The sequence below is a fragment of the Rhinatrema bivittatum genome, chromosome 7 (genome assembly GCF_901001135.1).
Source record: "Rhinatrema bivittatum chromosome 7, aRhiBiv1.1, whole genome shotgun sequence".
Lineage (NCBI taxonomy): Eukaryota > Metazoa > Chordata > Amphibia > Gymnophiona > Rhinatrematidae > Rhinatrema > Rhinatrema bivittatum.
The window spans coordinates 90,494,291-90,521,314 of record NC_042621.1 but is presented as its reverse complement, the minus strand read 5'-3'; the positions used below and the strand labels follow the sequence as shown (position 1 = coordinate 90,521,314).

General features: G+C 48.7%; 1 protein-coding gene across 3 annotated transcripts in view; it reads right to left on the bottom strand.

Annotated features, from left to right (window-relative positions):
• LOC115095247 overlaps positions 1 to 27,024 on the bottom strand; it is a 392,965-nt gene that overhangs the window by 99,696 nt on the left and 266,245 nt on the right. For all 3 annotated transcript variants that reach the window (XR_003857731.1, XM_029608666.1, XM_029608667.1), the window contains one exon: positions 10,456 to 10,606. Coding sequence is in view for 2 of the 3 variants with exons in the window: in XM_029608666.1 (XP_029464526.1) it covers positions 10,456 to 10,606 (151 nt within the window). In the remaining variant the exon portion in view is untranslated. The remainder of the gene's footprint in view (positions 1 to 10,455; positions 10,607 to 27,024) is intronic.

Here is a 27,024-nt window from a genome sequence, read left to right as displayed (position 1 = left end):
AGAGCTGATCTGAGCCTCTCCCTGGGGCCAACCAACTGGGACCTCCCCCCCCCCCAAAAAAAGAAACTGGGCCTCCCCAGTTCTCCATGTGCCCCATCACCCCAAAACTTCTTGGGGCTGGGACCACTCCGGCCCCTACTTACCCTATCTATGGGGCTCCAGAGAGGCAGGAGGGATGCCCACTCACCTTTTTCCCCATGTCATCTGAATTGCAAGGGTGACAGTTGACCCAGAGACAGACAATATAGTGTGACGTAAAATGGCACTTTCTCAGGGCTGTCTAGTGCCATTATCTTGTATGGCCAATCACATTTCAGCGGGTGGTGACGTGTTATCGTCACTTCCGGTTAGACAATATGTTTCTTTGAGACTGCAAGTCGGCAGGTTCCCTACAAAATTTGTAAAGAAGTGAGAGCTGATAGACATTTTAACGGTTAAGGGGAACGCCGTGTAATATGGACGTCTGGAAGATGAGTTCAGTATTTAGAAATTAACGCTGTGTTGCATGAGCCTTAAAGGAAGTTCTGAGGTGATACATATACGATAAGATTTTATATGCGTAGTGTGAAAGCATATCTAAAAGAATTGAACAATATTAGTCCCTGAGGAAGCCCCGAATGTAAGGGGTGAAACGAAGAGATCTTGTATCTTCTTTTGTCGGACACAGGATACATTGAACAAATGACTCTACTTAATCGTGGCAATATATAACATATGCAATTTACCAATCATGATAAACTATGGGCATTTGTGAAATTAATTTGTAATAACAATGTACATCTGTACTTTTTTGTATCTCAAAAAGACATATTTTTTAATTTGTGGATATGAATGAGTGAGTGTGCTAGCTTAGTTTTAATGTCTATATAGGTATATATGTGTGGGATTTTCAATAAACTTTGTATGTTTTATATATACATTTTGGCTCTCTAAGATTTGTGTAATTAATGACAATCATATATGCAGCCATACAAGAAAATGCACTAGTTGGTCCTGAGAATACACCATTTTGACATCACACTGGGCACTAATCTCAAAGCTGATGTCAAGGTTTTGTTAGAGGAGAAGAAAGAGGAAGAGTAGAAGGATCCCAGGCCCACTTACAGCCAGCCAGCCAGCTGTAGATGAGGGGGAAGAGAAGAAATTTAAAGAGGGCAGCATCTCAGGTAGCAAAGAGAAAGAGGTGCCTTGCACTCCAGGGAGAGCCACATGCTGCTCCTTAATGAGTTGCAGACCAGATAGGAGATCTAAGGCAGAACATCCAGGGCCTGAAGTAAGTGGTGTGGGAAGAAATGCAGGGTGTCAGAGAAGAGATGCAGGGCCTTGGATGAATACTTCAGAAAGAACTGCAGGCCATGACAGCAGTCTGGAGGGAAATGCTGCAGTAGATGCTATCATACCAACTGCAACCTGTATGGAATGCTCTCTGGAAGCCACTGGGCCTCTGGATTCAATCTCCCCAACATTTGTACCACCCCCACTTCCAATTGCTCTGCCACCTGCTGTAGTGCCACCAACCCAGTGGGAAGCTCTCTCAATGCATCCACTACCACCCATAATGGTGTCTCATCCTCCTATGGCTATACCACCTGGAATGATGCATTCTCCAGCAACCCTCCACCACTGCAGGAGAAGGCTCACCTCTCTATGAGGGCACAGATGGGGAACTCTTTGTCTGCTAAGATGGTGTTGGACTCATCTAGTGCTGCTGCTGAAGATGAGAGGCATACAGATCCAGTGCAAGGGGATTAGGCGCCCTAGGCACCTTTTGCCTTGCTGCCACCCCCATTAGGGGATGCGAGTCAAGTGGGGCCATGAGCGGCGGCGCCACATGGCTGGTGCCCAGGGGCAGCTCAAGGCAATGTTCCACTTGAGGCAGGCACTACATGCTGCCCCCTTCAAATTTAAATAAAATAACCCTCACCCTTCTGACCCCCCAAGACTCACGAAAACTCCTGGTGGTCCAGCAGGGGGGCCGGGAGCTATCTGCCGCTCCCGTGCCGTCAGCTGCCACTAACGAAAATGGCACCGTGGCCTTTAGCCCCTACCATGTGACAAGGGCTACCGGTGCCATTGGCTGGTCCCTGTCACATGGTAGGGGCAATGGATGGCCTGCCACTGGTGCTATTTTGGTTAGTGGCAGCTGACAGCCCGGGAATGGCAGATTGCTCCTGGGCCTCCCATTGGACCACCAGGAGTTTTCGTGATTCTTGGGGAGGATTGGGAGGGTGGCACGACGGGGGAGGCCGGGTAAGGCGGGGGCTAGGCAGAATGTCGAAGGAGTACTTTTTTCCACTTCAGGACGCTGGTACGTAGGGTAAGTCTGTGTACGAAAGGACTGGTAAGATCTGTAGGGTCTCCTGGCATAGGATTGCCTACGAATAGATCCAATATAACGACGTGTGGTCAAATAGTTAGGATGTGATGTTAATGATTGAACTGCTAGAGCTTCCTCTTTTAGTTTACCTACTGTGTCCTGAAATCGTTCTCCGAACAGGTTATCTCTTGTACACGGGAGGTTCGTTAGTTTCTCATGTAAATCTTCACATATGGAACTTGAGCATAACCATGCTAGTCTGCGGGCTGCTATGGCTGTTGCCGATGCCCTAGACGATGTTTCATAGGCTTCATAGATTGACTTCAAAAGGTGACGAGAACATTCTTCCATGTCATGAAGAGGCGGAGGTATCTGATCCGCAGTGGAGGAAAGCATACCCTTTATAGCTTGTATGCACTCATACAGGTATTGTACCATGTAGAATTGATGGTGCATAATAGGGATGTGAATCGTTTTTTGACGATTTAAAATATCGTCCGATATATTTTAAATCGTCAAAAATCGTTAGAGCCACGATACAATAACAATTCCCCCGATTTATCGTCAAAAAATCGTAAATCGGGGGAAGGGGGAGGGGAAGGGGGAGGGCGGGAAAACCGGCACACTAAAACACCCTAAAACCCACCCCGACCCTTTAAAATAAATCCCCCACCCTCCCGAACCCCCCCAAAATGCCTTAAATTACCTGGGGGTCCAGCGGGGGTCCGGAACGACCTCCTGCAATCGAATCGTGTTGTCTTCAGCCGGCGCCATTTTGCGTCGCCATTTTGCAAAATGGCGGTGCAAAATGGCGCCGGCCATAGACAACACGATTCGACTGCAGGAGGTCGTTCCGGACCCCCGCTGGACTTTTGGCAAGTCTTGTGGGGGTCACGAGGCCCCCCCAAGCTGGCCAAAAGTCCCTGGCGGTCCAGCGGGGGTCCGGGAGCGATCTCCTGCCACGAATCGTTTTTCCGTACGGAAAATGGCGCCGGCAGGAGATCGACTGCAGGAGGTCGTTCCGGACCCCCGCTGGACTTTTGGCAAGTCTTGTGGGGGTCAGGAGGCCCCCCCAAGCTGGCCAAAAGTCCCTGGGGGTCCGGGAGCGATCTGCTGCCGCGAATCGCCGGCCAGCCGAAAAGGGCCTGGCCCGGCGCTCGCTTGGTATTTGAGGCCCGAGGTCTCGCGTCGCTACGTGCTGGCGCGATGACATCACCGTGCGCCCCTGACGCATGCCCCGGCCCTCCCGAAGCGCTCGCCCTGCTGGGGGAGCTCCTCCCACCGCCGCCCGGACGCCGGACCCCGGGATTGCGCAGGTAGGCTGATCCCGGTGGGGAACAGGGAGAGGTGGGGGGTCGAAAAACGATTCGCGGCAGCAGATCGCTCCCGGACCCCCAGGGACTTTTGGCCAGCTTGGGGGGGCCTCCTGACCCCCACAAGACTTTCCAAAAGTCCAGCGGGGGTCCGGAATGACCTCCTGCAGTTGATCTCCTGCCGGCGCCATTTTCCATATGGAAAAACGATTCGCGGCAGGAGATCGCTCCCGGACCCTCGCTGGACCCCCAGGGACTTTTGGCCAGCTTGGGGGGGCCTCCTGACCCCCACAAGACTTGCCAAAAGTCCAGCGGGGGTCCGGAACGACCTCCTGCAGTCGAATCGTGTTGTCTACGGCCGGCGCCATTTTGCAAAATGGCGGCGCAAAATAGCGCCGGCTGAAGACAACACGATTCGATTGCAGAAGGTCGTTCCGGACCCCCGCTGGACCCCCAGGTAATTTAAAGCATTTTGGGGGGGTTCGGGAGGGTGGGGGATTTATTTTAAAGGGTCGGGGTGGGTTTTAGGGTGTTTTAGTGTGCCGGTTCACGATTTTAACGATTTTCACAATATTTTAAAAACCCAAACAGCGACGATACAATTCCCTCCCCCTCCCAGCCGAAATCGATCGTTAAGATGATCGATGACACGATTCACATCTCTAGTGCATAATCCGGGCATTCAACATTGAGTTATGGTATATTTTCCTTCCAAACTCATCCAAATATTTGTTGTCTTTGTCTGGTGGGTATGAGGAATGTGACCCCCCTGGATCTCTCCCCGAGGCCCCCAGGTAATTTTAAAAAGGTTTTGGGGGGGTCGGGAGGGTGGTGTCGATTTAAAGGGTCGGGTGGGTTGTTTTTTTTAGTGGTGCGGGCCTCCCTAAAAAAAAAGGGTCGGGAGGGTGGAGAAGGCTAAGGGGGTCGATTTAAAGGGTCGGGTGGGTTTTTTTTTTATCGGGCCATCGGCGCCATTTTAATTAGTGGCAGCCAAAATGGCGCCGATGGCCCGAGAGCGGGAGATCGCGCCAGGACACCCCCCACTGGACCACCAGGTAATTTAACATTTTGGGGGGGTTTGGGAGGGTGGGGGAGGGTAAGGAATTGGTTTTAAAGGGTCGGGGTGGGTTTAGGGGTTGTTTTGGTGTGCCGGTTTTCCCGCCCTCCCCAAATAATTCCTGTGCCCTATTTAACGATACAATACAAATGCCCCTGATGATAAATCGGGGGCATTTGTATTGTATCGTGCACTCTAACGATTTAGGACGATTTTAAAATTATCTGACGATAATTTTAATCGTTCAAAAATGATTCACATCTCTAATATATATTATACATATGTGCTGTGTGCACTAGTGTTGACTAACTGCACACACAAAAAAAAAGTTAAATACTAAGGGTACCAAAAACACTGGCAGCTTAGTATGACTCTTCTTTTCAGTTTCTGCGTGCATTGGCTGCTCACCTCACTAATGTCTGGAGACAAAAAACACTACTACTAGTTGCAACATCCTCCACTTGTCTCCCCCCAACCATCCCCTAGTGCAGAGAAAAATCAGCAGTGCACTCCCTCCCTTTCTGGCATAGTGAGAATTAAACTACTGCAGCATAGAAAAGATCAGAAGCAGCCAGAGAGTGCCAAATCCAAAACTTTTAAAGCTTTTTTTAAACTCTGAGAGAGCTTCTCAGCACAAGTCTTTCCCTGACAACTGCTAGAGGAAATAAGGATCTTATTACACATGCTCAAAGTTTATAGTGGGAGGAAGTCAGTGTCATTTAATGCAGATAGCAGTATAGGCTATATTAGAAATTTGATTCACTGTGATTTGTCTTCTATATGGTTTATTTGCCAACTTTTCCTGCCTTGGCTCTGACATGGCGGTGAGGTCACACAGGCAAGAATTGTTTGCTGTAGTTTCCATTTATTTATCTCAGCAGTACACAGCCAGAGTAGAAATTCAAAAGTCATTTAGACGGATAACTTAAAGTTATCCATCTAAATGGCAAAGTTTAGTATATTCAGCTCCTTATTTGGCTACATTTAGCTGGATAAATCATATGGCTAATATCTAACTGGATAAAAAAAGAGGCGTTTTGGGAGCATTTTGGGGAGGAGTTAGGTTATGCAGCTACCTTAGCCAGTTTTAAACTATAACCAGGTAAGTTGGCTGGATAACTTTAGGCCTTCTTCAGAAAAGTTCTAAAGTTATCCGGCCTTGTGTGGCCAGATACCTAGCCATTTAGCAGGATATCTTCAAAAGATATCTGATGAAGTGGCAAACCTATTGAAAAAATATGTGGACCTACATACCCCAACTAGGATTTTCCCCCCCCCCCAACCCAAACTTCATGGATCAACCCTATTGCCTCCTACTAAAGAGCCCAAATCAGAAATGTTTAAAAAATATAAGGACTGGGGGTTGATGCCAGCCTCTTCCCTCTCCCCACTCACCGCTCACATTCCAGCTTTACTTTTTAAAATATTTATATCTGTGGGCCCCCTCATTCTCCCACCCCACCCGTTACCCCACCCTGTACCTTAAGTAGTGGTTTCTCTTCGTCCAGGATCGTGGCAGTTTCCTACCATGACATGGACCCGGCGCATCTGAGGTTGAATAAGGAGCTAAGTTGGAAGCATGCATGTTGAGTTACATACAAATATGTGTACATTATTTAAAAGGTAGTGGAAGCAAGTATTTCAACAATGTACACCAATAAGGGATAGTACTAACACATTGATGAGACTTAGCAACTAACAATCTACATATTAACAACCAAAGGCAATGCAGGTGTGGTAGGGAGTATGAACAGACCACCTGGTTACAAGCAACAGTAGGCCTCATCACTTTCTGCTCTTAAGCAGTAGTGTACTCTCTATATTCCACAGCTCCTTGACTCCTTTGTTGTCACACAGACTTTCCTGGATGACATTGTGTTCTAGGAGGCTGCAAGTACATAACATATATTTTCATCTCTAATACATTAAAAAGCTATTGAAATGCCTGCCTTTTAGGTGGAGTGATGACAAATGTAAAGGTCCCCGTGTTCTCTCTTGTGAGGTCATTTGTGTTACTCCACCTAAGACCAGACAAGAGTTACATGTACACTGTCTATTCTCTGGGCCTGGCACCTGCAGCAAAAAATAATGTTCATTATAGATGAACCACACCAAGTGGTTAAAGTGCCTTTGATGACATCATTCACATCCATTGCTCCCAACGTACTACACGAACCGCCAGCAAAATTAATCTAGTGATTCCCTCTCTTCCACAGGCTAAATTATCCTCCACCAGAAACAGAGCCTTTTCCATCATAGGCCCTAAGCTCTGGAACTCGCTTCCTCATTGCCTCACCAATCAAGATAACTTAAAATCCTTCAAAAAAGACTTAAAACCCTGGCTTCTCAGCCAATCCTTTAAAGATAGCACTCAATGACTCTAAAATTCTTTTATATATTCTGCCATTTTTTCATTCTCCCTGTTACAATGACACAGATGCCCTTCAATGCTTCATGAGATATTTGTACATCTATTCAGGGTTCTATCCTATGTTATCTTGTTATACATTCTCCTGTTGTATTTATCATCGTTAATTTTAAATTGTAATCTTCATACATCGTTCTATGTAACATGTTGTTTCTGTATGTAAACCGGAGTGAAGGCAACTCTGCTATACCTCGGTATATAAAAAATGCTAAATAAATAAATTAACTTTTCAAGTAGACTTCTGGCTAAAGAGTTATGTGACAAGAGTATTTTCCGGCGTATAAGACAACTTTTTAACCCAAGAAAATCTTCTCAAAAGTCGGGGGTCATCTTATACGCCGGGTATCGACATATAGGGCACACCTGCTCTCTGACCAGTTTCTCTCAATCACACACATGCTCTCAATCAAATGCATTCTCTCACTTACACACAGGCTGGCTGGCTGGCTGCTTTTCTCTCTCTCACTCACTTCCTCTCCCCCGCCCCCCCAAGCACAAATAGTAGCAGCAGCCCCCGCAGGCCAAGAAAGAAGAATCCCATCGGCCGCGGGAGGCTCATGGTGCTGTCTCCTTTCCCTATTATCAGCTGCTTCAATTGCTCGGGGGCCGATGCTGCTGTCGCCGCTGCTATTTTTTCATGCGGCACGGCTTTCTCCTTCTCGCGCACCGCACTGCCGTTGCCGCTGGGCTATCAGCACGTTCAAGCCCAGCGGGAACGGCAGCGGTGCAAAAAAAAAAAAAAAAAGCTGTGGCATCCGCGGCTGGCCTTTTCTTCTTCCCGCCCCCCCCCCCCCCCCCCTTTGAACCGGATCAGGAAGTGATGCGCGGGAAGAAGAAAGAGCCGTGCCGTGTGAAAAAATAGCAGCGGCGACAGCAGCATCGGCCCCCGAGCAATTGAAGCAGCTGATAATAGGGAAAGGAGACAGCACCATGAGCTGTGCTGTTTTGAAATATTTTATTGGTGTTTGGGAAATTGTAAAAAATGTATATGATTTTAATTAATAGAAATTCTATTTATCAGTAGTTTTAAAATATTCTTTTATTAGTATGGTTTTACTATTATAACTGATGCTTTATGTTTCTTGATTTTATTTGTCTTATGAGGAATGGTGGTTCTGTTTTTCCATTGGTAATACACAGAGTCTGGTTAGTTTTTGTCAAGAAACATAAAGCATCAGTTATAATAGTAAAACCATACTAATAAAAGAATATTTTAAAACTACTGATAAATAGAATTTCTATTAATTAAAATCATATACATTTTTTACAATTTCCCAAACACCAATAAAATATTTCAAAACAGCACATATATCAAACAACACCCAATAATTAAAACTAATAAGGATTTTAAAAAGCCCCTGCTGTCCAGAGGATTAGGAGGTTATCCTCTCTCTCTCACACATACTCACATGTCCATTCTCTCTCACGCATACACTGTCACATACATACACATTCATACTCTTATACCCACCATAACCTCTCGCTCTCACAGACACTGACACACTCTCAGGCTCTAAGACACTCTCTCCCCCTCCACACACACCCCCCACACAAACTCTTACTCCCCTGGATTTTCTCATACACACTCATGCTCTCACACTCTCTGGCTCCCTCACATACACACAAACACACACACCCAGGCAAGTTCCCAATCATTCTCATACAAACACACACACCCAGGCAAGCTCCCAGTCATTCACACACACTGAAACTGACCCCCAGGCAGGCTCCCATTCATTTTCACACCACTCACTCACTCACTATCCCCCAGGCATGCACACATTCATTCTCACACACACAGACCCCAGGCAGGCACATACACCACACACAGGCAGGCACCTATTCTCACACATACAAACCCCAGGAAGACACCCATACATTCTCATACACAGACACACCCTCAGGTAGGCACCCATGCATTCACACACATACACCCCCAGGCAGACTCCCATTCATACACATGCACACACTAAAGGCAGACTCCCCTCTCTCTCTTTCTTTTGCCATCTCATACAAGCACACAATCTCTCAACTCATCTCATGCATGCACAGACACACAATCTCTCAACTCATCTCATACACGCATTCTACGGGCCCTCCGCCTCTCTCTTACCTCTGGGCCTCCTCTTCACAGGTCGCTGCAGGATGGGCTCTGCAGCGGCTCTGATCTTCACTAGCCGATCCGGGGTGGTCCTGATCTTCATGGGCCGATCCGCGGCAGCGGCGGCCCTGATCTTCACGGGCCGATCCGCGGCAGCGGCGGCCCTGATCTTCGCGTGCCAATCCACGGTGGGGACCCTGCTACCGGGCCTCCTCCTCTTCTCAGTCCGCTGCTCCTCTTCTGCACGTGGCAGATGCTCCATCTCCTTCCTGCCCGTGCGGCTCCGGCAACATTTGTCTTCCGGGGCCGCGTGGGCAGGAAGGAGGAGGAGCACCTGCACGTTTAGACGTGACTTTTTCTTCGGGTCGTGGTGACGTGAGCTTCACCAGGCCCTTCCGATCTTCCTGCTGTGCGTCCTCGGCACAGCCCAGCCCAGCCGAGCAAAACTTCACTGCTCAGCCGCCAGTGGGATGAGGTCCACCGGCGGCCGCATTGGCTCCCCCTTGCCGGTGTGTCACGTGCACCGGGCTTGCGCGACACACCGGCACACTGCAGGCGACACAGTAAAGTGTCGCGACACACACTTTGGAAAGCTCTGGTGTAGACCCTTGCTGGCCAACAATGGTTGATGAGGGTATATCAAACAGGAGGTACCCCTCCAACCATTGGGCTAGCAAGGAATCCTACAGCACTTTGGACATGATTTCCGGAGAGGCTGGGATCAAATGTTGTGGGCTATAGATAGGAAAAATGCCAAAACAATATATTGTATATCATTTAGCAACATTTAATATATAAAATAAATCAAGTAAATCTTTTTTACTTATGAATTCATATAGCACTTTAAATTAAATCTAAATTTCCTTCTTCGGCTAATGATTGTCACTTAGATGCATAGGCAACTCTGGGGAATTTATAAAAATGAGGGCAAAAATACTGAGCAATTGCAAATGTAGGCTTATGTACTACCGTAGTCCAATAGAAACTGACTCTGACTGGGCTAGAAGCAGAGGAAACTGCTAAAACAACTCTTGCCAAAAAAATCCCACAAACCTAAAAGATTCATATGGTTTTAGATACTGGACAAAAATATGAATGAAAAAGAAGAATCTTAATTATTTTGTTTTAACAAAATTTGTACTAGCTAAAAAGTTTTCCCAGACACCTTAAGTCAGGATTAGAACTGAGATTTCAGTCACCAAAACCCTTCAATCTGACCAAGTTCTGATGTATCCATACCTTGTATGGAGAATCCACTGGTCAATATCTGTTTTAATCTTTCTGGTTGATCTAATCCTCCACAGTAGTATAGTCGAGTGCGTAAATCAGGTTCAGTTAGCTCAGACACATGCGTATCTACAGATATTTTTACATCAGTATGAATGGATGCCTGCAAAATGAACAAAATATTCAAAAAGTATAATTAATCACTGTATTATTCCATTGTTCTGTCGCCAATATGTTTCTTATTCCACCGCCACCCCGTATCATTTTGAGATATTTATCAAATGAAATGTAAATTTGCTTAGCTTAGATTTTCTGCAATTCTTTATCCTGACTGATAATCATTGGCTACCTTTTGAATGTTTTGAATTTCTTAATCATCTGTATTCCTGTCTGCCCCTTCTCTGTGTTCTTCTCCCCTTCTATTGGTCCCTTGACCCAAAGTAGTCTGGGATAATTTATTACCTAGAGGGATTTTCAGTTGGGGAAAAGGCTCTTTAAGGGTAAAAGCTCATTGTGAATGCTTCTTCAAGCTCCTGAAGCAGCATCATTTTCACCATTCATTCACCCGCAGTCTCTATCACAGCTGCAAATTGCCTCTCTCAGACTAACTGGGCTTCCAGAGAAACTATCACAGCTGTTTCAGGATCTTAAATCCGTGTGGCCACTCTTGGTGCTTTCTCATTACAGTGAGTGTTGAATTGTTCATCATTCTAATAAATGTTTGGATAATCAAGAACTGAGTTTATCTGGTATCTGAAGCTGGGGGTTAGCTGGCTATCTAAGAACATAAGCTAGAGATCATGTTCTGAGGACTGCACATCCACACATCCATAGAAATTATGTGCACTTCGTATGGTATTTCATGCCTCTATGTATGGCCTGCCAATACCATATATGACATCTATGCAGAGTGGATGTTCCAAAGCAATCATCCCTCTCTGAATTGTCAAATTTTATTGTTGTTTTTGCAGGAATACATATGCTTCTGCTTGCGTATGGAAGGTCTGCCTGAAAGAAAGACAAAGAGAAGGGAGAGGAGGCAGACTGGACACTTTTGGGAAAAAGTGTTCGCAGCTGAGTGTGTATCCGTTGCACCCTTGACAGATATATAACACCTCTTCAGAAAAGCCCAAAATATGTCTCGCTCAGTATACATTAACAATGCATATGACACTCTACCTCTTAGAGGCTGTAGCTCATGCAGCTGATATAAGGAAGACAGTTTGGACTCTTATGACCATAATACCAATCACCTGTTTTGATGTCTTTACAATGGCACTGCAAAGTTAGGGATGTGAATCGTTTTTTGACGATTTAAAATATCGTCCGATATATTTTAAATCGTCAAAAATCGTTAGAGGCGCGATACAATAGGAATTCCCCCGATTTATTGTCAAAAATCGTAAATCGGGGGAAGGGGGAGGGAAAGGGGAGGGCGGGAAAACCGACACACTAAAACAACCCTAAAACCCACCCCGACCCTTTAAAATAAATCCCCCACCCTCCCGAACCCCCCCAAAATGTCTTAAATTACCTGGGGTCCAGTGGGGGGGGGGTCATATGACAGGGCAAAGGTAGCGCCGGCGCCATTTCTATTAACACACCTGTGGCCCGAGAGTGGAAGATCACACCGGGACCCCCCCACTGGACCCCAGGTAATTTAAGACATTTTGGGGGGGTTCGGGAGGGTGGGGGATTTATTTTAAAGGGTTGGGGTGGGTTTTAGGGTTGTTTTAGTGTGCCGGTTTTCCCGCCCTCCCCCGATGTATGATTTTAAAAAAAACAAAACCGTGACGATCCGATTCCCTCCCCCCCCCCAGCCAAAATCGATCGTTAAGACGATTGATCACACGATTCACATCTCTACAAAGCATCTAGCAATTGTCTGTTGCAGGCAGGGGTAACTGGATCACAGATGACACTTTGTTGGCTTGATACCTCTTATGTCTGTGAGTAGCTGCTATAAATTATTACGCGCCCTATCCGCACATTGGCTCCTCTGCAGGTCATGGGTCGGCCTCCCAGCGGCAGCCGTGAGCTCCTCCAGGCCTCGGCATCCCACGGCGGCGGTCACTGGGCCTTCCACTATGCACCAGGCCTCACGCCGGAGTTCGGCGTCTCCAGTGGCATTGGCCACGCCATTATGCACATGCGCGCGCTCCGCTCGGACTCTTGTAGGGCCAGGTGCGGGTCCCAGCTCTGCGGCATGCCCTGATTGATTGCCCAATATAAGGAAGTTCCTGCCTGCATTTCCTCACCTTGGCAATCGGGTCGACACTGTATGTGTGCTAGTTTGCCTCCGCGTTCACAGTCTTGTCTCAGTCTTGTTCCAGTCTTGTTCCAGCCTGGTTCCAGTCTCATTCCAGTCTTGCTCCAGCCTTGTTCCAGCGTCCTACTGTTCCAGCCTTATCCCAACATCCTTCTGTTCCAGTGTCCGTCTGTCTCGTCTTCCCAGGTAGTAACCTTGGACTGTCTCTCTGGTACTGACCTTAGCCTGTTCCTCGACCATTCTTCCTGCTGCCTGGATCCTGACCTCTACCTGCCTTGTGACCTCGTCTGACCTCCGGAACCTGACCTCTGCCTCGTTGACTACTCCTCGGACTGATCCTCGGATTCTGACTTCAGCTGCCCTTGACCACGCCTCTGATTCTGGCTCTGTCCCTTGCCTTGTCATCACCTAATTTGTTCTGGTCCTCCTTGCTCCATCAGACCTATAGCCTCGAGACCGACCACGCTCCCCTGTTTTCCATGGGCACACCTGTCTACTACCTCTCCAGGAGAACCTGCGAGGCCCACCTAAGTCCAAGTGGCCCAGGTCCCTATGGGCTCCACCTGGGGGGACCGCGGGCTTCCAGTAGTGAAGCTCATCCTAGCCTCTGTCTGCTCCAGTGCTCTGCCCCCTGGGGGCAGGTGCTTCCTGGTCCCTACCAGGGAGCAGTTCTCCACTGCCCCAGGACAAGGGTCCACTCCTGAGCGCAACAGGTTGCGAAGGCCATGGACTCGGCGGATTCTTCCGCCTCCAGGGCCCTACCGGATTTGGCCGCCACAGTCAAAGAACATCACCAAGCTTTGGAATCGTTGGCCTCTTCAGTGGAAGAGCTTCGTTTCCAGCTGTGAGATACAGCTCTGGCCAATCCCGTGGGCCTATCAGCCTCTATGCTTCCCAAAGCATCGTTGGCCCTTCCTGCACCTCCTCGATACAATGGGGACTCACACTCCTGTTGTGGCTTCCTCAATCAGTGCTTCATGCAATTTGCACTGCAACCCTCCTTGTTCCTGAAGAAACCACTAAAGTGACCTTCGTTCTTTCCCGCCTAGAAGGGAGGGCTCTTGCATGGGCCTTTCCCTTATGGGAATGCACTGATCCTGTACTTTCCAAGTTATCCAAGTTTATTGCTCTCTTCAAGCAGACCTTCGGAGACCCAGCCCATCAAGCTGTAGCCAGCCATGATCTACTCCACCTCCATCAAGAGTCTTGGACCCTCTCTGAGTATACGGTGGAATTCAGGACCCTGGCTACTGAGCTCCGGTGGTAAGAAGATTGTCTGCAAGCCATCTTCCTAGATGGACTCTTCAGCACTCTCAAAGATGAACTCTCTGTCCATGAGTCTCCCACGTCTCTAGAGGACTTGATTTCCCTCACAGGGAAGATCAACCATCGTCTCCGGCAAAGGCGCCTAGAAGTAAAGGCTTCCCGCTCTCCTACACTGGGTCCCATGCGTGTTCAGAATCCTCCAGCCAAGACTCCAGCACCACCACCCTCTCCTGTGGTGGAACCCATGGAGGTGAACTGTGGGTGACTGTCTCCGATTGAACATCTCCGTCAGAGGAAGGAGGGTCTTTGCCTTTACTGTGGCACTTCCGGACATCTTCGGCAGTCTTGTCCTGCTCGTCCAGAAAACTGCAATGCCTGAACCTGGCGGGGGTCCCAAGCTTAGGCGCTACTGTCACCGGCCCCCAAATCCTGCTTCCCGTCTCTCTAGGCATCGAGGCCCACTCCTTCGCCACCACTGCTCTTGTCGATACAGGAGCGAGTGGCAGTTTAATCATGGATGACATTGTCAAGCTTCTGAACATTCCTCTTCAGCCATTAGATGTGAATCTTTGTATCGCCTCCATTCAAGGAGATCATCTTCCAGGGCTCATCACCCATCGAACAGTGGCTGTCCGTCTTACCATGGGCACTCTCCATGAGGAGGAGATGTCCTTCTATGTGTTTAAACATTCTACACATCCAGTTATCCTGGGTAGGGATGTGAATCGTTTTAGGACGATTAAAATTATCGTCCGATAATTTTAATATCGTCTTAAACCGTTATGGAACACAATACAATAGAGATTCTAACGATTTATCGTTATAAATCGTTAGAATCGTGAGCCGGCACACTAAAACCCCCTAAAACCCACCCCCGACCCTTTAAATTAAATCCCCCACCCTCCCGAACCCCCCCCAAATGACTTAAATAACCTGCGGGTCCAGCGGCGGTCCGGAACGGCAGCGGTCCGGAACGGGCTCCTGCTACTGAATCTTGTTGTCTTCGGCCGGCGCCATTTTCCAAAATGGCGCCGAAAAATGGTGGCGGCCATAGACGAACACGATTGGACGGCAGGAGGTCCTTCCGGACCCCCGCTGGACTTTTGGCAAGTCTTGTGGGGGTCAGGAGGCCCCCCCAAGCTGGCCAAAAGTTCCTGGAGGTCCAGCGGGGGTCAGGGAGCGATTTCCCGCCGCGAATCATTTTCCGTACGGAAAATGGCGCCGGCAGGAGATCGACTGCAGGAGGTCGTTCAGCGAGGGTTCCGGCGCCTCGCTGAACGATTTTGCGATTTTACGTTTTTTCGATTTTTTACGATTTTTCACGATTTTTCACGATATTTTACCCCCCCAAACGGCAACAATACGATTCCCTCCCCCTCCCAGCCGAAATCGATCGTTAAGACGATCGAGGACACGATTCACATCTCTAATCCTGGGGCTGCCCTGGCTCCAAGCCCACGAATCCCAGTTCGATTGGCATTCCCTACAGTTGGTGCAGTGGGGTTCCAAATGCCAGAAGACATGTCTACGTCAAGTATCTCCAGTAGTCTCTGTCCTGAAGTCTACCACTCTATCTGGTTTGCCTGCTCAGTATGTTGACTTCGAAGACGTCTTCTTGAAGCAGAAGGCGGATGCCTTGACTCCGTTATGCAAGTTCAATTGCCCTATAGAGCTTCTGCCGGACACCATGCCTCCCAAAGGCAGAACATATCCATTGTCTCATCCAGAAACCCTAGCCATATCTGAATATATCAAAGAGAACCTAGAAAAGGGGTTCATTCATCCATCTGATTCCCCTGTGGGAGCAGGCTTTTTCTTCATCAAGAAAAAGGACAGCAGTTTATGACCTTGTATTGACTACAGAGGACTCAACGCCATAACCCGTAAAGACTGTTACCCACTGCCCTTTATCAGCGAGCTGTTTGACCACCTTCAAGGGGCATGGATCTTCACCAAGTTGGATCTGAGGGGTGCGTACAATTTGGTATGCATCCAACCTGAAGATATTTGGAAAACCGCATTCAACACGAGGGATGGTCACTATGAATACACCATGATGCCCTTTGGGCTATGCAATGCCCCAGCAGTCTTTCAATGCCTTATGAACAAAATACTCCGAGACCTCTTATACTCCTTCGTAGTCATATCTTGATGACATCCTGATCTTTTCTAAAAACCTGGAATCCCATCGAGATCCTGTTCAGACTGTCCTCCAATGTCTAAGAGAAAACCATCTTTATGCCAAGTTAGAGAAGTGCCTCTTCGAATGAAATTGCTTATCCTTCTTAGGGTACATCATATCCGATCGAGGTTTTTCCATGGACCCAGACAAAGTCCAAGGGATCTGAGACTGGCCCCAGCCAGTAGGCCTATGGGCCTTACAATGCTTCCTTGGCTTTACTAATTATTACCGGAGCTTCATTGCCAATTATTCTACCCTAGCTGCTCTGCTCACCGCCATGACTAAAAAGGGGCTAACACTCGTGTGTGGACTCCCAAAGCACAAGCCAACTTTCAGACACTCAAAGAAGCTTTCTGTTCCATTTCTTGACTTCAGCATCCAGACCCAAGATGTCCATTCATCGTAGAAGTCGACACCTCTGCAATTGGAGCAGGAGCTGTGTTAAGCCAGTATTCTCCCAAGGGTAAATTGATACCTTGTTCTTTCTACTCTCACCAGTTCTCTCCCACAGAGCAGCGCTATACCATTGGTGACCAAGAACTTCTTGCTGTCAAGTTGGCACTCCAAGAGTGGCACCCCTGGTTGGAAGGGGCGCAACACAAGTTTACCATTTTCACCAACCATAAGAATCTTGAGCACCTTAAAGAAGCTCAACTCCTGAATCCTCTACAAGCATGATGGGTGCTCTTCTTTGAACAATTCAACTTCGTTCTCCTTTATCGCCCAGCTTCTAAGAACCTCTGTGCTGATGCACTCTCCAGATCCTTTGAACCTGAGGATTCACCTGACGTCCCCATTTACATTATAGCTCTTGCCTGCGTATCCCTTGCCATGACCATGACAGTCCCAGCTGGGAAAACAGTCGTTCCACGTAGATTGCGTGAGCGAGTTCTGAAATGGGCTCATGATTCCAAGCTGGCAGGACACCCGGGTGGTGCCAGGACCATAGAGATGTTGCGACGATACTACTGGTGGCCCAACATGGTGCAAGACTCCCGTAACTATGTAGATTCCTGTCCCATCTGCGCCCAATAGAAGCCACCTACCGGACGGCCTCGGGGCCTACTCCAACCACTTCCAGCACCTACTGAGCCATGCTCCAGCATCTCAATGGACTTTATCACAGATCTGCCTCCGTCTCAGAACAATACCGTAATCTAGGTCATCATCGACTGTTTTTTGAAAATGGGTCACTTCATTCCATTGCCGGGCCTCCCATTGGCCCCAGAATTAGCCAAGTTGTTTCTGAAACATATTTTCCATCTCCATTGACTCCCAAAGGAGATTATACCCGACCGAGGACCACAGTTTGCTGCCAGGTACTGGCACTCCCTATGTAAGAAGTTTAACATTGCTTTGAGTTTCACGTTGGCCTATCTTCCACAGGCCAATGGTCAAGCTGAAAGGACCAATCGAACCTTAAAAACATTCCTCTGTTCCTACGTGAATGATCAGCAGGACAATTGATCTGATCTACTATCCTGGGCTGAGCTGTCGCACAATACCCATGTCGCTGCTGCCACCGATGTGTCTCCATTCTCCGTGGTGTTCGGACGGCAGCCTCGGCTTTCACTTCCAGTTCCACTGACTGTTCCTTCTCCAGCTGCGCAATCCATGGCCCATACCATTCGTCAGGTATGGAATCAAGTTAAAGAACGCCTTACCCAGGCCTCCGAATGTTCCAAGCATACTTCTGATGCCCATAGATGTCCCGCTCCACTCTTCTGCCTGGTCAGAAGGTGTGGTTAAGTATTCGCCACATAAGATTGAGACTCTCTTCTCATCGCCTGGTTCCCAAGTACATTGGCCCATTTTCTGTGCTTTGAACAGTGGGAGCAGTGTCTTATCAGCTCCAGCTACCTCGTGGCATGGGTATACACAATACATTCCATGTCTCGCTATTGAAGCCTCTGGTCCTCTCCTGGCCCTCTCGTAGAGAACCTTCACCACCAGGGATCTCTACCAAACCAGACTCATCTTTCCAGGTAAGAGAAGTCCTCGACATCCGTCGGCATTGAGGTAGATGGGAATACCTCTTAGCCTGGGAGGGTTATGGGGCTGAGGAAAACTCATGGGACCCCTTCCCATAACATTCTGGATAAAGAGCTCCTCAGAACCTTCCATAGGTCATATCCTGATAAGCCAAGACTGCGTAGAGGGAGGCCTGGGGGGGGGGGGGGGGGTACTGTTACGTGCCCCGTCCGCGCCCGGCCCGCACACGGGCATGCTCACCTCAATGGCTCCTCTGCAGGTCACGGGTTGGCCTCCCCAGCGGCAGCCACGAGCTCCTCCAGGCCTTGGCATCCTGCAGCAGAAGTCGCCAGGCCTTCTGCTACACACCAGGCCTCACGCAGGAGTTCGGCGTCTCCAGTGGCATTGGCTACGCCCCTACTCACATATGCGCGCTCCGCTCGGTCTCTTGTAGGGCCAGGGGTGGGTCCTAGCTCTGCGGCGTGCCCTGATTGATTGTCCAATATAAGGAAGTTCCTGCCTGCACTTCCTCGCCTTGGCAATCGGGTCGACACTATCGGGCGGATTTTAAAAGCCCTGCTCGCGTAAATCCGCCATGATTTACGCGAGCAGGGCCCTGCGCGCCGGCGCGTCTATTTTCCATAGGCCGCCGGCGCGCACAGAACCCCGGGATGCGCGTAGGCCCCGGGGTTTTCGGAAGGGGGCGTGTCGGGGACGGGGCCGAACGACACGGCGTTTTGGGGGCAGGACGTGGCGTTTCGGGGGTCGGCCCGGGGCGTGGCTTCAGCCTGGGGCGTTTCGGGGGCGTGGCCGTGCCCTCCGGAACCGGCCCCGGGTCGAGTCTCGGTGCGCCAGCAGCCTGCTGGCGTGCGTGGATTTACGTCTCCCTCCGGGAGGCGTAAATCCGTGGATAAAGGTAGGGGGGGGTTTAGATAGGGCCGGGGGGGTGGGTTAGGTAGGGGAAGGGAGGGGAAGGTGAGGGGAGGGCGAAAGAAAGTTCCCTCCGAGGCTGCTCTGATTTCGGAGCGGCCTCGGATGGAATGGTGACAGGCTGCGCGGCTCGGCGCGCGCAAGGCTGCCGATTTTGGGCGCTGCCTTCCCCTGTTCCCTTACCCCCCGCCCCACATTCCCTTCCCTTCCCCTACCTCCTCCACCCTTTCCCCCCTACCTTTTCTTTTTTTTGCTTCTATTTCAAAACTTACTTCAGCCCTGGAGCTGGCACGTGATCCCAAGGAAAGCAGCAAATGGCCATTGTGCCTGGAGCCTCTGGCCGTGCCCCCGCCCTGCCCCCGGACCACCCCTTTTTGCAAGCCCTGAGACTTACACGCGTCCAGGGGGTTTACGCATGTCGCGGGGCCTTTTGAAAATAGGCCCATAGCATTTACCATGCAGACTGGGGGACATGATCTGAGTATGTAAAGATTAATGTGAATCCACAAACCTACAGGCCTGGTTATATCAAAGGCTGAAGTTTTTGAAACATATAACGCTTCTTTATTTCTGAACATAAGAACATGCTATAATGGGTAAGACCAACGGTCCATCAAGCCCAGCATCCTGTTTCCAATAGTGGCCAATCCAGTCCATAAGAATCTGGCAAGTACCCAAAAACTAAGTCTATCCCATGCTACTGTTGCTAGTAATAGCAGTGGCTATTTTCTAAGTCAACTTAATTAATAGCAGGTAATGGACTTCTCCTCCAAGAACTTATCCAATCCCATTTTAAACCCAGCTACACTAACTGCACTAACCACATCCTCTGGCAACAAATTCCAGAGTTTAATTGTGCGTTAAGTGAAAAAGAACTTTCTCCAATTAGTTTTAAATGTGCCACATGCTAACTTCATGGAGTGCCCCCTAGTCCTTCTATTATCCGAAAGAGTAAATAAACGACAGGGCCTTGTATGATGTTTGGGGGATGGAAGTTCTATTTAGCCAGAAGACTCATTTGTTTACTGCTTCCAGCATCCCCTGGGAGAGGACTCCAGCATGCGATCCAGACTTTCAAATCCACAGCCCCAGCTTCAAGAGGCCCTGCACCCTTTGCAGTAGAAGAAGACCATAAGGCTCATCTGCATACTATTCCCAGCATCCCCCAGGAGAGGACTCCAGAGGTCACAGCGAGCAATCCAGGCTTTCAACTCCACAGCCCCAGCTTCCAAAGGCCTGCACCCTTTCCAGTAGAAGAGAACGCAAATCTCAAATTTTTCAATCCTTTGAGTGAAGATCAACTTAATAGTGTTGAAGAGGATTGGTAAATATATCCCTGGGAAATCTTAGGATTTTAAAAAGATTGGAGAGAGGTGAAATAGTGGGATATATTTTTTAGAGTTTGTGTGCATCTGAGATAATAAGCAAGCCAGAGGTGTCTCTTTCTCACCCACCCACTCCATCTTATCCCTTGATTTTTAGTATCAAGAGACACTTTCTCATTAAAAATCTTTAATCAGGCCTACATAATCAACTTGTAATTATAATTTTGTAGTTAGCAAGTAAAAGATTTTCTTTGGCCAATTGTAAATAAAAGTGCACTATTTATTTTGATCTGCTGTGGGGACACCCACTTGTAGATTATTTTTAGTATACTTAATGAAAACTTATTAAGAGTGATTCTGGTTCATTTGTCTGTATATTTGTTAATAAATTTGTACTGGAAAACAATACAAAGAGGTTTAAAACAGCAACAGTTAATCCTTTGTTTTAAGTCCTTGCTGTGCTTGCAGGGCTGTGGGATTATTAGAGGAACATAAAAAAGGAAAGTTTTTGGAAAAGTATAGTTTGGAATCTGGTTTTCTGTTTATGTCTGATTGCTGCCATGGTGTAACGCATTGCAGTGAGTGGGGTCTAAATTACAATTGTCATGGAAGTTTCAGAACTTGAAAGGGCGCTGGGAGCTGGAGAGTTAACTGTGTTGGAAAGTAAGAGAAAGCGGGAGGTATGTAAAGCTCAAGGTGATTCTTATGAGCAGGTGAAAACAGTGGGGAGAACTGGTTTAAATGAATTGCTTTTTTGTTTGAAAGTTATAAACAGACTGATGAGGAATTAAAGTTGTGGAGAAATGTTACAGAAAATGAATTTAATTTAGTAGATTCTTGAAGAAAGTTTGGTTTCACCGGCTTTCTCTGCATGGCTAGCATTGAATTTGGGCATGAACTAATAAGGTATGGTTTCTTTAAACGGTGGGTAAATAAATACTTGTATGTGAGATAGATAAGGAAAGTAAAGGGCTTTGAGGCTCTTTTGTCCCATTTCTCTGCATATAATATATGTTTGGGTCCTGAATCAGATTGGAATGCCTGTTAGATATCTGTGTGTAATGAAATACTATAGATACTGTTTATTTAGGGAAAGAACCTATATAGCAGAATGAGTTGGCACATGCAATTAGTGGACCCTTGGCCTGGTGCAGGACTGGTACGGCCCTCCGGTCGGACCCGGAGAGTGCCTGCCACCACAAGGTGGAGCACAGGAGGAGACAGAAGCTAACTGGAGCTTCACCAATAGCAACCCAGGGTTCCCTCAGGTTGAGCCCTTGGTTACCTGGGCCACCTGGTCTTAGATGGGCCTCACAGGGTCTCCTAGAGAGAAAGTTCAAGGGTGTGCCCACCACGAACAAGGGTGCACAGTCGGTGTGCAGAGTCCAGAGGCCACAGGACGCCAGAAGAGAGTGTCCGAGTGTATGGCGAGGATCAAGACCAGAGTATCAGTCCAGAATGGTCAGCCATAGCAGGGTCGGTAACGGAGGTCAATCCAGGCATAGTCAGGTCAGGCAAAGGTCAAGTTCCAGGCGGCGATCAAGAGCAGTTGGAGTTCCAGGCAGAGGTCAGGTCAGGCAGCAATCAAGAGTAGTCGGAGTTCCAGGCAGAGGTCAGTACTGTGAGATCAGTCTGAAGGGTACTTCCAGGAATGGAGAAACAAAGGAACAGGAGACATAGGAGATGCTGGATCAGGAGACTCAGGATACACTGGAACAGGAGACGCTGGAACAGAAGACTGGAACAGGAGACACAGGAGCAAGACACTGGAATGTAGGAAGGCAAACTAAAGACACTGGAGTGTATGACCCAATTGCCAAGGCCCCGAGCTAGGGGCCGGACTGAGGTATATATACCTTGCATGAGTGAGGTCAGAATCGGGCGCCGCCCAAGGTCTTCCTACGCTTGGCTCTTTAAATTAAGCAGAGCTCCGTGTGTGCACACTAGGGGGGCAGGGCCGATGCCGAGGAGGACGCTGAGCCCTGGCGCAAGGATAGCCATGATGCCGAAGGCCATGAGGGATCCGGAGATGCCTGTAGAGGACGCAGTCGGATAGAGCAGGAACTCGAGGCAGTGCTGGTAGAGGGTTGCGCCAGGTAAGCAGGCTTGTTCACGTAGCCAATGCAGCTGGGAAGCGCAACACATACAGTTTTTGGTCTAATTTTTTAGCTCAAATATGTGTTAATTGTTGTTTGTCTTTATGTGGTTGTTGCATTCATGCCTCTTCTCGCCCCTCACTCCACCCTCTCTACCTTGGGAGCGACTCCCTTCGGCTCTGACGGACAGATGCAGCCGCGGCTTTTCTCTGCCTCCTGGTTCCAGAGTCCCCTGGCTGGCTTGACGCTACAGATACGCCATGTTCCCAATGATGTAAGGGTGCGCGCACGCGCTCCAGACTTGTACCAGCAAGGGCGTGAACCTCGGGGGCGTTCCCCTGTAGTGATGTCATCGATCTTCGCTTTAAAAGTTCTTTGTTTGCTAACCTCTAATGAGTTAGCAAGGAACTCAAACAGGACTTGCTTCTACAGTCCATGATACTTGCAACAACAATCCGAGTCAGGGAGGGGAATCCTTCTCCACTGCTTGGCCTTTTCAAACTTACCAGGAGTACCCGCTCCATGGGGGCTCCGCTCTCTCTTCTTGATTTCAGATTGCCAAGATGGGATCCGGTACTCGCTCCTCGAGGGCCTACGTCCCTGAATACTCAGAAGACTCCTCATTGCCTGGAAGCGATCACAGACGTGAACACAGTGAGTTCTATTGTAGATAGGAATCGGTACTTGCTCCACGAGGGCCTACATTCCTATAGCTCTGAAGACTCCCTTCCGTCCAAGACATTATCGCAGGTACGAAGATCGAGAGTTACATTGGCAAGATTACAGATAGGAACCGGTACTCACTCCACGAGGGCCCATGTTCCTAGAATCCTTTTCAGACTCTCTTCTACTCTACAAGCCATTTCATATACAGCTATTGTGTGTTCTTATTTCAGACTATTTATAGGAACCAGTGCTCGCCTACGACTACTGTTCCTGAATGTACTGAAGACTCTCTGTGGCATAGAGACCATTGCAGACATCTACTATTGTGAGTGTACCATCTTGTATCCAGTATATCCTGTCTACTCACTACTTCTAGTCTCTCTCTACAGCTCAGCTACCCAGAGATTATATTCCAGTATCAGAAGGACTTCAGCCCTGCCAGACACATCGACTCACTACTGCCACCACTGGTAGTTCAGCTTCCAGCCTAATAAAGAACTATTTGTGTTTATTTCATATTCCAGCCTAGCCGGTGGTTCCTCTCAGGATCTCCTCCTGGGGGCACTGTCATCTGCCATTGGTCCAGAAATTTACCATTTCCTCTAAGTGGTCATTCATTACACTACTGTCACTTTGTGGGAGCCAACCACTAAAGACCACTAACACCGCTTACGGAAGTATTATATAGATAGTTATCTCCTCTTTCTATGGGACTTGCCAGCAGCCTATAAATATAACAGTTTGTAGGGATGTGAATCGTTTTTTGACGATTTAAAATATCGTCCGATATATTTTAAATCGTCAAAAATCGTTAGAGGCGATATTTAATAGGAATTCCCAAATCGGGGGAAGGGGGGAAGGGGGAGGAGAAGGGGGAGGGCGGGAAAACCGGCACACTAAAACATCCCTAAAACCCACCCCGACCCTTTAAAATAAATCCCCCACCCTCCCGAACCCCCCCAAAATGTCTTAAATTACCTGGGGTCCAGTGGGGGGGGGGGGGGTCCCGTTGTGATCTTCCACTCTCGGGCCACGGGTGCGTTGATAGAAATGGCGCCGGCGCTACCTTTGCCCTGTCATATGACAGGGCAAAGGTAGCGCCGGTGCCATTTTGCTTCCTGTCCCCCGACGTCACGAGCGTAGGAGATCGCTCCCGAACCCCCGCTGGATCCCCAGGGACTTTTGGCCAGCTTGGGGGGGCCTCCTGACCCCCACAAGACTTGACAAAAGTCCAGCGGGGGTCCGGGAACGACCTCCTGCACTCGAATCGTGTTGCCGTACGGCCAGCGCCATTTTGCTCCCATAGCCTTTGTTGCAAGTCCACTAGAACTTCGTGAACTGCTTTCGCCAGGACTTCTTTAGGTGGGTCCACAAACTGTAATACTTCCAGAGTTTTCTGTCTAGTATCTTCTTCAGATACTAGCTGAAAAGGGATAGTATCAGCCATGTCTTTGATAAAAGTTGAGAAAGAGAGGTCCTCTGGAGGGGATTTCTTTCTTTCCTCCGGAGGAGAAGGTTCTGAGAGGACTTCCTCCTCGGAAGAGTCAGTATTTGGATCATCCCAAGTGTCCGATGAATGTGGACGAGAAGGAGTCGATGGAAGAGGAAAAGATGGCTTCGTTGGTATCGAGGGTTTCCCCGGTGGCCTCAATGGAAATAGTGGAGAAAACAATGGCCGTGGATGAGAGATTCCCGATGGACCTGGTGTAGGTTCAGGCATCGGTACTTCCTTTGTTACCTCTTCTTCTTCCATCGGTCTTGGCTTCGGGGCATTGGGTGGTTGCACCGGAATGGCACCGATGAGAGTGTCCAACTTCGCTAATATTGGCGCCAAGAAGGACATATCCAGCACCGGCATTGGTGTAGGCATTAGTGTCGGTGAGGGTAATGGTGTTGGTGGATGAACCAGAACCGGCGATGGAGTTGGTGACGGTATTGGAATCAACATCATTGACGGGGGTGGAACTGGTTTCAGCAATGGAGCTGGCATCGATGGTGGAATCGTCATCGGTGCTGGCATTGAAGGCATGTCACGGAGTGCATCTCGAACTGTCTGGTGGATATAACCATCCAGTTCCGCCCTCATAGCTGGTGAAACCAGAGCAGCTATGGGGGGAGGCAGTGAAGGCAATACCGGTATCTCCACAGGGCCCTATGGAGGCACGGTTCCCGGCACCGATATCGGTGGGGATCGCCTAGGAGTCGAAGGCCTCGAAGGACACAGAGACTCCTCTCTCCGAGGTTTCTTCGGAGCTGATTTGATACCTGTTGAGGGAGCTCTGGTTATTGGATCCACTTCAGGATCATGAGGCCTCCGGTGTCGATGATGGTGTTTCTGTCGATGTCCGATGCCTTTTTCGATGGTAGATGCAGACTTTATCGATGACCGTGAAGGGGTAAGTGAAGGCCAATCACCTGCTTCATCCAGCTGACGTCTAGGTTTTAGGACGACTTTCCTAATTGCTCCAGCCGGAGACGATTGTGTCGAATCGGAGGTCGATGGCATCAGTTGAAGATGGAATAGATGTTCCATTTTTTCCATGCGCAGTCTTCTGCCTTTCGGCATCATCTCAGCGCATCTTGGGCAAATCGAATCATCATGTCTCTCGCCGAGACAGAGTACACACTCGATGTGTGGGTCTGTTATGGACATAGTGCGGGAGCAATTCGGGCACTTTTTAAAACCGGTAGCCATAACGAAGGCCGGACAGCCATCGATGACCTGACTTGGTTAAATAATAACGGAACCAACCGGAAAAATTTTTAAACACTTACCGATGGAGGAAAAAGGGAAAACCCTACGGTGGTATAAATTTTTTCCAATATTTTTAAACTTTTTTGTGTAGTGAATATTTACCACATAGGGCTCCTATAACTGCGAGGCTAACAGCAGCGTGGAAAAAAAGAAGACTGACATTGTTATCTAATATGTATTTGCGATATACTTTTCTCTTTTTTTTTCTCATAAGTCTTTACTCATATAGATTCTTTTTATTTTGTAAATTTGAAAATTATAAATAAAGAATTAAAAAAAAAAAAAAAAAGAAGACTGAAGGGAGACCCCTGTGGCTCGAGGGATCATGGCATGCTGGGCATGCTCAGTGGGCTCAGGATGCTAGTCAAAAGTTTCTAGAAACTTTGACAGAAAGTTTTCCGTGATAGGGCTCCATCAGTGACATCACCCATATGGAGGACTGGCATCCTGCTTGTCCTGGGATAATAGATGAATATTATGTTTAATTATGGTGTTTAACATAAATGGAATATTTATTTGTGTTTATTTTTTTCCTTTTCAGATGTAATATCTTAATGCATACTGTATGTAAAATAATTCTACAGCCTCTTCTTTTTCCAAACAATCACTAATGAGTTCAGAATTGTGATATAATATAGGGGCGGATTTTAAAAGCCCTGCTCGCGTAAATCCGCCCGGATTTATGCGAGCAGGGCCATGCGCGCCGGCGCGCCTATTTTCCATAGGCCTGCCGGCGCGCGCAGAGCCCCGGGACTCGTGTAAGTCCCGGGGTTTTTTGTCAGGGGCGGGGCCGATCGACGCGGCGTTTTGGGGGCGGGATGTGGCGTTTCGGGGGCGGGCCCAGGGGGCGTGGTTTCGGCCCAGGGCAGTCCGTGGCGTGGCCGCGCCCTCCGGAACCGCCCCCGGATTGCGTCTCGGCGCGCCAGCGGCCTGCTGGCGCGCATGGATTTACTTCTCCCTCCGGGAGGCGTAAATCCGTGGACAAAGGTAGGGGGGGGGTTTAGATAGGGCTGGGGGGGTGGGTTAGGTAGAGGAAGGGAGGGGAAGGTGAGGGGAGGGCGAAAGAGAGTTCCATCCGAGGACGCTCCGATTTCGGAGCGGCCTCGGAGGGAATGGAGGCA